This window comes from Argopecten irradians, chromosome 2 (genome assembly GCF_041381155.1).
Source record: "Argopecten irradians isolate NY chromosome 2, Ai_NY, whole genome shotgun sequence".
NCBI lineage: Eukaryota > Metazoa > Mollusca > Bivalvia > Pectinida > Pectinidae > Argopecten > Argopecten irradians.
The window spans coordinates 63,893,472-63,909,223 of NC_091135.1; the positions used below are offsets into that span (position 1 = coordinate 63,893,472).

Sequence of the window (15,752 nt, forward strand, 5' to 3'; positions counted from 1 at the left end):
TCAACGCTGACACCTGCAAAACTAATGTCATTTCTAATTTTTTTGGCATAATGATATAAAAATATGTTGTTAAATGCTAAAATGTTGTTATCAACATGTCATTTGAACTACAGATGAGTCTAGATAAAAAATAGAGCGTGTAGGAAAGTGGAATAACAAAAAAGTTAATATACGTGAAATTAAGGTAAAATTGGGTCATATAGTAAGTGGCTAGATTGAATATAAAAAAGGAGTATGATAAGTGCCCTGCTGGGTGCTGAAAATAAAAGTAGATGCTTATTAGGAATACAAAATGATGCCCCTACTGGGGAATAAAAACTGTAAACAATGTCATTCCAACACTGTTCTATCCTACTCATCACAGCCCCATTCTGTCCTGTCATTTCCTACCCATCTCAGCCCCTTAATTCCTGTCCTGTCCTACCTATCTCAGTCCCATCCTGTCATGTCCTCCCATCTCAGCCCCTTCCTGTCATGTCCTCCCATCACAGCCCCATCCGATCATGTCCTACACATCACAGCCCCATCCTTTCATGTCCTCCCATCACAGCCCCATCCTTTCATGTCCTCCCATCACAGCCCCATCCTGTCATGTCCTACACATCACAGCCCCATCCTGTCATGTCCTCCCATCACAGCCCCATCCGGTCATGTCCTATCCATTTCAGCCCCTTCCTGACATGTCCTACCCATTTCAGCCCCTTCCTGTCATGTCCCACCCATTTCAGCCCCATCCTGTCATGTCCTCCCATCTCAGCCCCTTCCTGTCATGTCCTCCCATCCCAGCCCCTTCCTGTCATGTCCTTTCATCTCGGCCCCTTCCTGTCATGTCCTATCCATCTCAGTCCCATCTTGGCATGTCCTACCCATCTCAGTCCATATACCCATCTCAGCCCCATCCGGTCATGTCCTACCCATCTCAGCCCCATCTTGTCATGTCCTACCCATCTCAGCCCCACCCATCCGGTCATGTCCTAGCCATCTCAGCCCCATCTTGGCATGTCCTACCCATCTCAGTCCATATACCCATCTCAGCCCCATCCGGTCATGTCCTACCCATCTCAGTACCATCGTCATGTCATGCTCCATCGTACCTCCGCCCATCGTCATGTCCTACCCATCACAGCCCCATCCTGTCATGTCCTACCCATCACAGCCCCATCCGGTCATGTCCTACCCATCTCAGTACCATCTTGTCATGTCCTACCCATCTCAGCCCCATCCGGTCATGTCCTACCCATCTCAGCCCCATCCTGTCATGTCCTACCCATCACAGCCCCATCCTGTCATGTCCTACCCATCACAGCCCCATCTTGTCATGTCCTCCCATCTCAGCCCCATCTTGTCATGTCCTACCTATTTCAGCCCCTGTCCTTCATGTCCTCCTCCATTCAGCCCCATCCTGTCATGTCCTACCCATCTCAGCCCCATCTGTCATGTCCTACCCATCTCAGCCCCCATGTCCTACCCATCTCAGTCGTCATGTACCCATCTCAGCCCTTCCTGTCATGTCCCACCATCTCAGCCCCTCTCCATGTCATGTCCTACCCATCTCAGCCCCATCCTGTCATGTCCTACCATTCAGCCCTTCTGTCATGTCTACCCATCTCGCCCATCCGTCTACATTCCATCCTCATCATGTCATGTCCTCAGCCATTGTCATGTCCACCAGCCCATCTGTCATGTTCTCCAGCCTCTGTATGTCCTACCCATCTCAGCCCCATCCTGTCATGTCCTACCCATCTCAGCCCCATCCGGTCATGTCCTACCCATCTCAGTACCATCTTGTCATGTCCTACCCATCTCAGCCCCATCTTGTCATGTCCTACCCATCTCAGCCCCATCCTGTCATGTCCTACCCATCTCAGCCCCATCTTGTCATGTCCTACCCATCTCAGTACCATCTTGTCATGTCCTACCCATCTCAGCCCCATCCGGTCATGTCCTACCCATCTCAGCCCCATCTTGGCATGTCCTACCCATCTCAGTCCATATACCCATCTCAGCCCCTTCCTGTCATGTCCTACCCATCTCAGTACCATCCTGTCATGTCCTACCCATCACAGCCCCATCTTGTCATGTCCTACCCATCTCAGCCCCATCTTGTCATGTCCTACCCATCTCAGCCCCATCCTGTCATGTCCTACCCATCTCAGCCCCATCTTGTCATGTCCTACCCATCTCAGCCCCATCCGGTCATGTCCTACCCATCTCATCTCAGCCCCATCTTATCATGTCCTACCCATCTCAGCCCATCCTGTCATGTCCTACCCATCTCAGCCCTTCCTGTCATGTCCTACCCATCTCAGCCCTCCTGTCATGTCCTACCCATCTCACCATCTGTCATGTCCTACCCATTTCAGCCCCATCCGTTCTGTCCTACCATCTCAGCCCCATCCATATGTCCTACCCATTTCAGCCCCATCTGTCATGTCCTACCCATCACAGCCCCATCCGTCATGTCCTACCCATCTCAGTACCATCTTGTCATGTCCTACCCATCTCAGCCCCATCCGGTCATGTCCTAACCATCTCAGCCCCATCCGTCATGTCCTACATCTCAGCCCTCCTGTCATCCATCACAGCCCCATCCGGTCATGTCCTACCCATCTCAGTACCATCTTGTCATGTCCTACCCATCTTAGACCCTTCCTGTCATGTCCTACCCATTTCAGCCCCATCCTGTCATGTCCTCCCATCTCAGCCCCTTCCTGTCATGTCCTACCCATCTAAGCCCCTTCCTGTCATGTCCTACGCATCTCAGCCCCTTTCTGTCATGTCCTCCCATCTCACAACCATCCTATCATGTCCTACCCATTTCAGCCCCATCCTGTCATGTCCTTTCCATCACAGCTCCATCCTGTCATGTCCTACCCATCTCAGCCCCATCCTGTCATGTCCTACCCATTTTAGCCCCATCCTGTCATGTCCTACCCATCCCAGCCCCATCCAGTCATGTCCTACCCATCTCAGCCCCTTCCTGTCATGTCCTACGCATCTCAGCCCCTTCCTGTTATGTCCTACACATCTCATCCCCATCCTGTCACGTCCTACGCATCTCACCACCATCCTGTCATGTCCTACCCATTTTAGCCCCATCCTGTCATGTCCTACCCATTTTAGCCCCATCCTGTCATGTCCTACCCATCCCAGCCCCATCCAGTCATGTCCTACCCATCTCAGCCCCTTCCTGTCAAGTCCTACCCATCTTAGCCCCTTCCTGTTATGTCCTATGCATCTCAGCCCCATCCTGTCATGTCCTACGCATCTCAGCCCCTTTCTGTCATGTCCTCCCATTTCAGCCCCATCCTGTCATGTCCTACCCATCACAGCCCCATCCTGTCATGTCCTACCCATCTCAGCCCCATCCTGTCATGTCCTACCCATCTCAGCCCCATTTGGTCATGTCCTACGCATCTCAGCCCCATCCTGTCATGACCTACCCATCCCAGCCCCATCCAGTCATGTCCTACCCATCTCAGCCCCTTCCTGTCATGTCCTACGCATCTCAGCCCCTTCCTGTTATGTCCTACACATTTCAATCCCTTCCTGTTATGTCCTACGCATCTCAGCCCCATCCTGTCATGTCCTACGCATCTCAGCCCCTTCCTGTCATTTCCTACCAATCTCAGCCCCATCCTGTCATGCCCTACCTATTTCAGCCCCTTCCGGTCATGTCCTTCCCATCTCACCACCATCCTTTCATGTCCTACCCATTTCAGCCCCATCCTGTGATGTCCTACCCATCTCAGCCCCTTCCTGTGATGTCCTACGCATCACAGCCCCAACTTGTCATGTCCTACACATTTCAGCCCCTTCCTGCCATGTCCTACCAATCTCAGCCCTTTCCTGTCATGTCCTACCAATCTCAGCCCTTTCCTGTCATGTCCTACCAATTTCAGCCCTTTCCTGTCATGTCCTACCAATTTCAGCCCCTTTCCGGTCATGTCCTTCCCATCTCACCACCATCCTATCATGTCCTACCCATTTCAGCCCCTTCCTGTCATGTCCTACCCATCACAGCCCCATCCTGTCATGTCCTTCGCATCTCAGCCCCTTCCTGTCATTTCCTACCCATCACAGCCCTTTCCTGTCATGTCATACCTTGTATGTAATATCCAACCCCTATGTATAGGTTTGTTTGGATTTGGACATATTTTCTCTGCCTGATTACTTTGTAATGGTAACACTGCAGCTCATACAACTTTTACACACCATTTATAACAGAGCTGATAAAAATTAAGTCAATTCCACAAGTCAATTAGTTAACTACTTGAAACCCTTCACTTGACTTAGCTTTAACTGATATTTACTGTAATGCTTTAAATGTAATTCAAAATCATTTAGAAGAAATAAAACTATAGTTTCACTCTGATGATGTCTTCAGTGTTAAAAGGTCAAAGTCGTTTGATTTTATCCTTTAATTTAATGCAGTAATAAATACATTTGTAATTTATTAGTTCACGTCAACACCTGTGATCAAGTAACACATTAAAAATCACGCTAAATTAACAAGAAAAAAGTTAATTTGAAGTGCAAAAGGATTTTCTGCTGCAACTGAAATGTCATTATGCACCTGGATTTGCACCTGAGAATTAATCGAGTCGACTATAGATGGGGTTTGTTAGGACTGGCAATAAGGTAGATATTTGTACTTGTAAAAGCCCAACAACACAAGCTACTTTGAATTTCCAATTTACATTTACATCTCTTTTATATATCTGATAACACTTCAGGTTAGAAAATTATCAATAAGGGAAGTGTTCATTTTAACCATAAAACTATTCACTTTTTGTTCTTTTTTCTGTTCCTTGAATCCGAATCCCATTTAAATGGACATTAAGCTTGATATATGATATGTGCAGAACCAAACAGGTATGTTTTTAAGGTAAAATCAGAGAGAAATTTTAATTGCCTAATTTGGAGATGTCAGTGGGGCTGAATTAATTGATTGGACGATAGATATTCAGGTTCAGGTGTGTTGTGTAGAGGTGTGGCGACTGGCCAGAGCAATGCCGTAACAAAACACTTTACTGATCAACATCCAAACCGTCACATGTTCTGTTTAATTAGTTTTCACTTTTTAACAAAGAGGCAGTCATTAGGTAATCTAAAAAACAATAGATGTATGTTCAGGGTATGCTGGGAGTCTGTCTAATGTTATAGCCCCTAGCTTGTACTCAGTGAGGCTTGAGGGGTAAACAATGACATGAGTATGCAGTATGATGGTAATCCTGGCCATTAAGTTATATAGAGGTGACCTAAATGATTAAAACTGGTGGCAAAACAGTTAAAATATAGGCCAGTGCATAGCGTAAACTGATTGATAAATACAGATTGGACTAGAAATGTCTGTATGTAGTGTTACGTAAACCTTATTCAAATTCACAATATTTTACCAAACTAAGATCTCAATCTGGATTACACAGGACAGTGCTCTGTTTCTCCTGTGAAATCTTTGGATGGTAAAGGCAGGTCAATCCATAATTCACACAGGTAATTGTGACTGTTACACCTGTCTCAGGTGTCATTAGACCTGGTGATCTGGCCATGTACAGGTAAGCAGGAAACTCAAATAGCAGGTGTGTAGGATTTAAAACTGTAGTGATAGAGAGGCACTTGAGGAACAACGGGAGGGAGAGGGTGTAATGATGACACGTGTGCAGACAGGAACTTTATAGGGCTTTTGGCTGAGTTACAATCCTGCAGGGAGGAGCAGACTCACTGTTGTTACATTGACAAAATTTTATGAATCAAATACCATGGGGTTAGTGAGACTGTCTAGTGTGTAAGGCCACCTGTACTACAGTGCAGCATCCAACACTGATAGTATTTATATTGGCAGGCTCGCCAGCTGTGGGGGACTGAAGGGGGCAGTCCTGGGAGAGGTCTCCTGGGAGAAAAAGGTAGTACTGGGAGAGGTAGTCCGGGATAAGGAGAGGTAGTCCCGGATAGGGAGAGGTAGTCCTGGATAAGGAGAAGTACTCCCGGATAGGGAGAAGTAGTACTGGATAGGGAGAGGAGTACTGGATAGGGATAGATAGTACTGGATAGGGAGAGGTAGTACTGGATTGAGAGAAGTAGTACTAGATAGGGAGAAGTAGTACTGGATAGGAAGAGGTAGCCCTGGATAGGGAGAGGTAGTCCTGGATAGGGAGAGGTAGTACTGGATAGGGAGATGTAGTACTGGATAAGGAGAGGTAGTCCTGGATAAGGAGAGGTAGTCCTGGATAAGGAGAGGTAGTCCTGGATACAGAGAGGTAGTCCTGGATAAGGAGATGTAGTACTGGATAGGGAGAGGTAGTCCTGGATAGGGAGAGATAGTACTGGATAGGGAGAGGTAGTCCTGGATAAGGAGAGGTAGTCCTGGATAATGAGTGCCCACTGGATAGTTGGAGGTAATCCTAGATAGGGAGAGGAGTGCTGGATAGTGGAAGGTAATCCTAGATTGGGAGAGGTAGTCCTGGATAGGGAGAGGTAGTCCTGGACAGGGAGAGGAAGTCCTGGATAGGGATAGGTAGTACTGGATAGTGGGAAGTAATCCTAGATAGGGAGAGGTAGTCCTGGATAGGGAGAGGTAGTTCTGGATAAGGAGAGGTAGTCCTGTATAGGGAGAGGTAGTCCTGGACAGAGAGAGGTAGTCCTGGACAGGGAGAGGTAGTCCTGGACAGGGATAGGTAGTACTGGATAGTGGGAAGTAATCCTAGATAGGGAGAGTAGGATAGGGAGAGGTAGTCCTGAATAGGGATAGGTAGTACTGGATAGTGGGAGGTAATCCTAGATAGGGAGAGGTAGTCCTGGATAGTGGGAGGTAATCCTAGATAAGGAAAGGTGGTCCTGGATAGTGGGAGGTAATCCTAGATAGGAAGAGGTAGTCCTGGATAGTGGGAAGTAATCCTAGATAGGGAGAGGTAGTCCTGGATAGTGGGAAGTAATCCTAGATAGGAAGAGGTAGTCCTGGATAAGTGGGAGGAAATCCTAGATAGGGAGATGTAGTCCTGGATAGTGGGGGGTAATCCTAGATAGGGAGATGTAGTCCTGGATAGTGGGAAGTAATACTAGATAGGTAGAGGTAGTCCTAGATAGGGATAGGTAGTACTGGATAGTGGGAGGTAATCCTAGATAGGGAGAGGTAGTACTGGATAGTGGGAGGTAATCCTAGATAGGGAGAGGTAGTCCTGGATAGTGGGAGGTAATCCTAGATGGAGGAGGAAGTCCTGGATAGGGATAGGTAGTACTGGATAGTGGGAGGTAATCCTAGATAGGGAGAGGTAGTCCTGGATAGTGGGAGGTAATCCTAGATAGGGAGAGGTAGTCCTGGATAGTGGGAGGTACTCCTAGATGGAGGAGGTAGTCCTGGATAGGGAGAGGTAGTACTGGATAGTGGGAGGTAATCCTAGATAGGGAGAGGTAGTCCTGGATAGTGGGAGGAAATCCTAGATAGGGAGATGTAGTCCTGGATAGTGGGAAATAATACTAGATAGGTAGAGGTAGTCCTAGATAGGGATAGGTAGTACTGGATAGTGGGAGGTAATCCTAGATAGGGAGAGGTAGTACTGGATAGTGGGAGGTAATCCTAGATAGGGAGAGGTAGTACTGGATAGTGGGAGGTAATCCTAGATGGAGGAGGAAGTCCTGGATAGGGATAGGTAGTACTGGATAGTGGGAGGTAATCCTAGATAGGGAGAGGTAGTCCTGGATAGTGGGAGGTAATCCTAGATAGGGAGAGGTAGTCCTGGATAGTGGGAGGTACTCCTAGATGGAGGAGGTAGTACTGGATAGGGAGAGGTAGTACTGGATAGTGGGAGGTAATCGTAGATAGGGAGAGGTAGTCCTGGATAGTGGGTGGTAATCCTAGATGGAGGAGGTAGTCCTGGATAGGGATAGGTAGTACTGGATAGTGGGAGGTAATCCTAGATAGGGATAGGTAGTACTGGATAGTGGGAGGTAATCCTAGATGGAGGAGGTAGTCCTGGATAGTGGGAGGTACTCCTAGATGGAGGAGGTAGTCCTGGATAGGGAGAGGTAGTACTGGATAGTGGGAGGTAATCCTAGATAGGGAGAGGTAGTCCTGGATAGTGGGTGGTAATCCTGGATGGAGGAGGTAGTCCTGGATAGGGATAGGTAGTACTGGATAGTGGGAGGTACTCCTAGATAGGGATAGGTAGTACTGGATAGTGGGAGGTAATCCTAGATGGAGGAGGTAGTCCTGGATAGTGGGAGGTACTCCTAGATGGAGGAGGTAGTCCTGGATAGGGAGAGGTAGTACTGGATAGTGGGAGGTAATCCTAGATAGGGAGAGGTAGTCCTGGATAGTGGGTGGTGATCCTAGATGGAGGAGGTAGTCCTGGATAGGGATAGGTATTACTGGATAGTGGGAGGTACTCCTAGATAGGGAGAGGTAGTCCTGGATAGTGGGAGGTAATCCTAGATGGAGGAGGTAGTCATGGATAGTGGGAGGTACTCCTAGATAGGGAGAGGTAGTCCTGGATAGTGGGAGGTAATCCTAGATAGGGAGAGGTAGTCCTGGATAGTGGGAGGTACTCCTAGATGGAGGAGGTAGTCCTGGATTGGGATAGGTAGTACTGGATAGTGGGAGGTAATCCTAGGTAGGGAGAGGTAGTCCTGGATAGTGGGAGGTAATCCTAGATGGAGGAGGTAGTCCTGGATAGGGATAGGTAGTACTGGATAGTTTGAGGTAATCCTAGATAGGGAGAGGTAGTCCTGGATAGTGGGAGGTAATCCTAGATAGGGAGAGGTAGTCCTGGATAGTGGGAGGTACTCCTACATGGAGGAGGTAATACTGGATAGGGAGAGGTAGTACTGGATAGTGGGAGGTAATCCTAGATAGGGAGAGGTAGTCCTGGATAGTGGGAGGTAATCCTAGATGGAGGAGGTAGTCCTGGATAGGGATAGGTAGTACTGGATAGTGGGAGGTAATCCTAGATAGGGATAGGTAGTACTGGATAGTGGGAGGTACTCCTAGATAGGGAGAGGTAGTCCTGGATAGTGGGAGGTAATCCTAGATGGAGGAGGTAGTCCTGGATAGTGGGAGGTACTCCTAGATAGGGAGAGGTAGTCCTGGATAGTGGGAGGTAATCCTAGATAGGGAGAGGTAGTCCTGGATAAGGAGAGGTAGTCCTGGATAGGGAAAGGTAGTACTGGATAGGGAGAGGTAGTACTGGATAGGGAGAGGTAGTACTGGATAGGGAGAGGTAATACTGGATAGGGAGAGGTAGTACTGGATAGGGAAAGGTAGTCCTGGATAGTTAGAGAATATCCTAGATAGGGAGAGGTAGTCCAGGATAGTGGGAGGTATTCCTAGATAGGGAGAGGTAGTCCTGGATAGTGGGAGGTAATCCTAGATAGGGAGAGGAGTACTGGATAGGGAAAGGGTAGTATTGGATAGGGAGAGGTAGTATTGGATAGGGAGAGTAATCCTAGATAGGGAAAGGTAGTACTGGATAGGGAAAGGTAGTACTGGATAGGGAGAGGAGGTAGTACTGGATAAGGAGAGGTAATACTGGATAGTTAGAGAATATCTTAGATAGGGAGAGGTAGTCCTGGAGAGTGGGAGGTAATCCTAGATAGGGAGAGGTAGTCCTGGATAGGGAGAGCTAGTCCTGGATAGGGAAGGTAGTACTGGATAGGAAGGTGTACTGGATAGGAAGGTAGTACTGATAGGAGAGGTATACTGGATAGGAGAGGTGGATACTGATAGAATAGGGAGGTAGTACCTGGAGTAGGGAGAGGTAGTACTAGGAGTAGGGATAGAGGTAGTATGGATAGTGGAGAGTAGTACTGGATAGGGAAAGGTAGTACTGGATAGGGAGAGTAGTATGGATAGGGAAGGTAGTACTGGATAGGGAGAGGTAGTACTGGATAGGGAGAGGTAGTACTGGATAGGGAGAGGTAGTACTGGATAGGGAAAGGTAGTACTGGATAGGGAGAGGTAGTACTGGATAGGGAGAGGTAGTACTGGATAGGAAAGTAGTACTATGAGGTATGGATGGAGAGACTGGATAGGAGAGGTAGTAATGGATAGGCAGAGGTAGTACTGGATAGTTAGAGGTTATCGTAAATAGTGATAGAGGTAGTCCTGGATAGTGGGAAATAATCCTAAATAGGGGAGATGTAATCCTGGATAGGGAGAGATAGTACTGGATAGGGAGAGGTAGTCCTGGATAGGGAGAGGTAGTCCTGGATAGTGGGAGGTAATCCTAGATAGGGAGAGGTAGTCCTGGATAGGGAGAGGTAGTACATGATAGGGAGAGGTAGTACTGGATAGGGAGAGGTAGTACTGGATAAGGAGGAGGTAGTACTGGATAGGGAGGTAGTTACTAGTAGTACAGAGGTATACTGGATAGAGGAGGTAGTACTGGATAAGGCAGAGGTAGTACAGGATAGTGAGAGGTAGTACAGGATAAGGAGAGGTAGTCCTGGATAGGGATAGGTAGTACTGGATAGTTTGAGGTAATCCTAGATAGGGAGAGGTAGTCCTGGATGGTGGGAGGTAGTCCTAGATAGGGAGAGGTAGTCCTGGATAGTGGGAGGTCCCCTACATGGAGGAGGTAATCCTGGATAGGGAGAGGTAGTACTGGATAGTGGGAGGTAATCCTAGATAGGGAGAGGTAGTCCTGGATAGTGGGAGGTAATCCTAGATGGAGGAGGTAGTCCTGGATAGGGATAGGTAGTACTGGATAGTGGGAGGTAATCCTAGATAGGGATAGGTAGTACTGGATAGTGGGAGGTACTCCTAGATAGGGAGAGGTAGTCCTGGATAGTGGGAGGTAATCCTAGATGGAGGAGGTAGTCCTGGATAGTGGGAGGTACTCCTAGATAGGGAGAGGTAGTCCTGGATAGTGGGAGGTAATCCTAGATAGGGAGAGGTAGTCCTGGATAAGGAGAGGTAGTCCTGGATAGGGAAAGGTAGTACTGGATAGGGAGAGGTAGTACTGGATAGGGAGAGGTAATACTGGATAGGGAGAGGTAGTACTGGATAGGGAAAGGTAGTCCTGGATAGTTAGAGAATATCCTAGATAGGGAGAGGTAGTCCAGGATAGTGGGAGGTATTCCTAGATAGGGAGAGGTAGTCCTGGATAGTGGGAGGTAATCCTAGATAGGGAGAGGAGTACTGGATAGGGAAAGGGTAGTATTGGATAGGGAGAGGTAGTATTGGATAGGGAGAGTAATCCTAGATAGGGAAAGGTAGTACTGGATAGGGAAAGGTAGTACTGGATAGGGAGAGGTAGTACTGGATAAGGAGAGGTAATACTGGATAGTTAGAGAATATCTTAGATAGGGAGAGGTAGTCCTGGAGAGTGGGAGGTAATCCTAGATAGGGAGAGGTAGTCCTGGATAGGGAGAGCTAGTCCTGGATAGGGAAAGGTAGTACTGGATAGGGAAAGGTAGTACTGGATAGGGAAAGGTAGTACTGGATAGGGAGAGGTAGTACTGGATAGGGAGAGATAGTACTGGATAGGGAAAGGTAGTACTGGATAGGGAGAGGTGGTACTGGATAGGGAGAGGTAGTACTGGATAGGGAGAGGTAGTAATGGATAGTTAGAGGTTATCGTAAATAGTGATAGAGGTAGTCCTGGATAGTGGGAAATAATCCTAAATAGGGAGATGTAATCCTGGATAGGGAGATAGTACTGGATAGGGAGAGGTAGTCCTGGATAGGGAGAGGTAGTCCTGGATAGTGGGAGGTAATCCTAGATAGGGAGAGGTAGTCCTGGATAGGGAGAGGTAGTACTGGATACTGAGAGGTAGTACTGGATAGGGAAAGGTAGTACTGGATACTGAGAGGTAGTACTGGATAGGGAGAGGTAGTACTGGATAGGGAAAGGTAGTGCTGGATAAGGATAGGTAGTACTGGATAAGGATAGGTAGTACTGGATAGGGAGAGGTAGTACTGGATAGGGAGAGGTAGTACTGGATAGGGAGAGGTAGTACTGGATAGGGAGAGGTAGTACTGGATAGGGAGAGGTAGTACTGGATAGGGAGAGGTAGTACTGGATAAGGAGAGGTAGTACTGGATAGGGAGAGGTAGTACTGGATAAGGATAGGTAGTACTGGATAAGGAGAGGTAGTACTGGATAAGGATAGGTAGTACTGGATAAGGAGAGGTAGTAGTACTGGATAGGGAAAGGTAGTAGTACTGGATAAGGATAGGTAGTACTGGATAAGGATAGGTAGTACTGGATAGGGATAGGTAGTACTGGATAGGGAGAGGTAGTACTGGATAGGGAGAGGTAGTACTGGATAGGGAGAGGTAGTACTGGATAGGGAAGGTAGTACTGGATAGTAGTACTGGATAAGGAGAGGTAGTACTGGATAGGGAAAGGTAGTACTGGATAAGGATAGGTAGTACTGGATAAGGATAGGTAGTACTGGATAAGGATAGGTATTTCTGGATAAGGAGAGGTAGTACTGGATAGGGAAAGGTAGTACTGGATACTGAGAGGTAGTACTGGATAGGCAGAGGTAGTACAGGATAGTGAGAGGTAGTACAGGATAGGGAGAGGTAGTACAGGATAAGGAGAGGTAGTACTGGATAAGGAGAGGGAGTACTGGATAAGGAGAGGTAGGACTGGATATGGAGAGATAGTCCTGGATGGAAATAGGTAGTCTTTTGTAGGGAGAGGTAGTACTGGATAGGGAGAGGTAGTACTGGATAGGGAGAGGTAGTACTGGATAAGGATAGGTAGTACTGGATAAGGATAGGTAGTACTGGATAAGGATAGGTAGTACTGGATAAGGAGAGGTAGTACTGGATAAGGATAGGTAGTACTGGATAAGGAGAGGTAGTACTGGATAGGGAAAGGTAGTACTGGATAAGGATAGGTAGTACTGGATAAGGATAGGTAGTACTGGATAGGGAGAGGTGGTACTGGATAGGGAGAGGTAGTACTGGATAGGGAGAGGTAGTAATGGATAGGGAAAGGTAGTACTGGATAAGGATAGGTAGTACTGGATAAGGAGAGGTAGTACTGGATAGGGAAAGGTAGTACTGGATAAGGATAGGTAGTACTGGATAAGGATAGGTAGTACTGGATAAGGATAGGTAGTACTGGATAAGGAGAGGTAGTACTGGATAGGGAAAGGTAGTACTGGATACTGAGAGGTAGTACTGGATAGGCAGAGGTAGTACAGGATAGTGAGAGGTAGTACAGGATAGGGAGAGGTAGTACAGGATAAGGAGAGGTAGTACTGGATAAGGAGAGGTAGTACTGGATAAGGAGAGGTAGGACTGGATATGGAGAGATAGTCCTGGATGGAAATAGGTAGTCTTTTGTAGGGAGAGGTAGTACTGGATAGGGAGAGGTAGTACTGGATAGGAAAATGTAGTCCTGGATATGGAGAGGTAGTGTTGGATAAGGTTGACCAGTCAAAATCTTTCACTCAGGTTGAGATGTCCCTAAAACTTGATAGACCCATATAAGATTATAGTAGCCCTTGGAGAGTCTTTTAAAGGGAGGTTAGGAAAGTGAGAGTTAGTATTGGAAAGAGAGTTATTCCTTGAAAGAGAGGTAGTCTTGGAAATGGAGGTTTTGTTTAAAGATATAATTCTTGCACAGGGGAAGAGTGAGAGGAAGGAAAGTGATGTAGGACAATTAATAATTAACAAGAGAAAAGGTGTAATCTTCAGGAGGAAACTTACGCAAAATGAATAGACTTTGAAAATGGAAAACTTGACTAAAGATACTTGGCTGTTAATTGTTAAGTCTGTGTGCCCTGGTTTTGGGTATAATTGGGTTTTTATGACCCTGTTATCCCTAATAGATGTAAGTAAATATTCTCCTCTTTTGATAGTCTTATTTGTCTTCAGACATTTTCAATTATTTGCATTTTTGATATTATCCCTTTTTTATTTTTTTAAAGAATAAAAAGTCAAGCTAACATGAAGTGCAGTAGAATATATTTGAAGTATTATTGACAATGAATTAACTAAAAGAAGTATAAAAACAAATGTTGTTTGAACTTAAATTCAATTATTGATTGACAAAAAAAGGTATCACCATTCTGTGGCATTTACTGCAGATCATGTGGCCATCAAATGTTCAACAGTTACAAATAATTGCACAATGTGTGCAGCAGCGTGGATCAATAGGTTTCTGCTTGATTTCTGATCTAGTCACCTGGACATGAAAGAAGGTGGAAAATGAGCCGCTTTAGTTAGCCGATCCCCACGCTTTCTAGACATGTGATACCTGCGTCTCAAAGCGACACGTCTTCCTTATCAGATGGTTTAAATCTTCAACAGGTATTCTGATTTATGTCTGTCAACTACCTGTGACTGACAGTCACTCGTTATAGCTCTTTAAAAGGGACAGCTTCTTTATATCCTTATTTACAGATTATTTCAGCAGACTATATGTGTATAGCTGACAGTAGTATAAATGTTCAATTTAGATGGAAGGTGTATTATGTAATATTTCATGACAAAAAAAACATCATTTTTTTTTTACAAATATTAAAACAAAATTTTAGAAATGAATAAAGTGAAGTTCATCTCAAATTTCAAGAAAGATTTAAAAGCTTTTGTTGTCTTTAAAACAGTTCCTGGAAGTTCTTCACATCAGTCACCTTAATACGCCGCTGTCAGACTGTGAATAAAAGTTTACTCTGATTTTTGTGTTAACACTTCATCATCACTTTTAATTGATAGTCACTAGATTTTAATACAAAAAAAAAAAAAAAAAAACATACAGAGATCTATGTATAGTATATTGTATTGGTTTCGGCTTCGTGAAAGTATGGAGAATACAGGCCCATAGGGACTTTTGTCTTTGTTCTTCACATAAGTTTTTGTCAGTTGATATGTAGACATCACTCAGCCTCCGAAACTGTCTGTAAGAGATGGTACATTTTATCACAATAAAACCAGGTAATTGTTTTAGTGAAGTAACACAGCTTAATACACTTTGTATCTTGTTTAGTCAGAGTACAGGGTCATATAAATTCCACACCTGGCAAAAATCACTGTGTTTTGGGAAATAAACGTTGAGCTGTAAAATTCTTGAGCAGCATATTAGGTCTAGGGCTTGTCTCGATTAACAATCAGTCCATATGTAAATTATTTCCCAGATCTGTTTTTTTGTTCCAAATTAAAAATCCTCCAGATTATGACAGTCAATCCTGACATGTTTCCCTATAGTTCTACCCAAACTGGGGTAATTTGGTAATAATTACCAAAACAAAAGTTTAATTTACTTTAAGTAGTCATTATAAATCAAACATTCAGGCCTTATCTGTGAAGTCAATTATTGTAGTTAAAGACTATATTTGTGTACTGAGATTCTTTACATACAAAAGAGAGATCATACTTTTGTAAAGTCAATTTTCTCCATAACCCAGCTATAAGTAATTATGTCTAACACTTCAATTTAATAGCATATGATGAAAGGAATTGATCTTTAAAAAAATCCTCCATATTCACAGATTTGCAAACTTACACCTATGAAGTGAAATATTAAACGGTGTCTTTTTATTTACAGATGTGCGTAAGTAGTACTAGGTGAAGAATAGGTACTTATCTGGAAGTTGAATTAGCTGGATATTCTGAAAGAGCCTGAAAAAAAGGCTGCATTTGGAGACGACAGATTTCCTCAGAAACAAGTCTGGAGGCTTAGAGGTCTGGGAATATCTTGTAAGTATACTAAAACAAATTTTGAAGTGTTGGATATCAATACAGAGATTATCATTAATTTTGAAGGACAGCTGATGTATTTTGAGGTTTGTGTTATATG

General features: G+C 45.4%; 2 protein-coding genes across 3 annotated transcripts in view; both read left to right on the top strand.

The window, feature by feature from the left end:
* Positions 1 to 15,752, top strand: part of LOC138316208 (zinc finger homeobox protein 4-like) — a 325,938-nt gene that overhangs the window by 50,970 nt on the left and 259,216 nt on the right. The window contains exons 1-2 of one of the 2 annotated variants that reach the window (XM_069257790.1): positions 5,337 to 5,558; positions 15,501 to 15,652. The gene's annotated coding sequence lies outside the window, so the exon portion shown is untranslated. Of the gene's footprint in view, positions 1 to 5,336; positions 5,559 to 15,500; positions 15,653 to 15,752 lie in introns of those variants that run through there. The other variant, XM_069257789.1, reaches the window with a different exon arrangement.
* Positions 504 to 2,528, top strand: LOC138316787 (adhesive plaque matrix protein-like). The gene has a single exon (XM_069258444.1). The coding sequence runs from the start codon at positions 504 to 506 to the stop codon at positions 2,526 to 2,528; it is 2,025 nt and encodes a 674-aa protein (XP_069114545.1).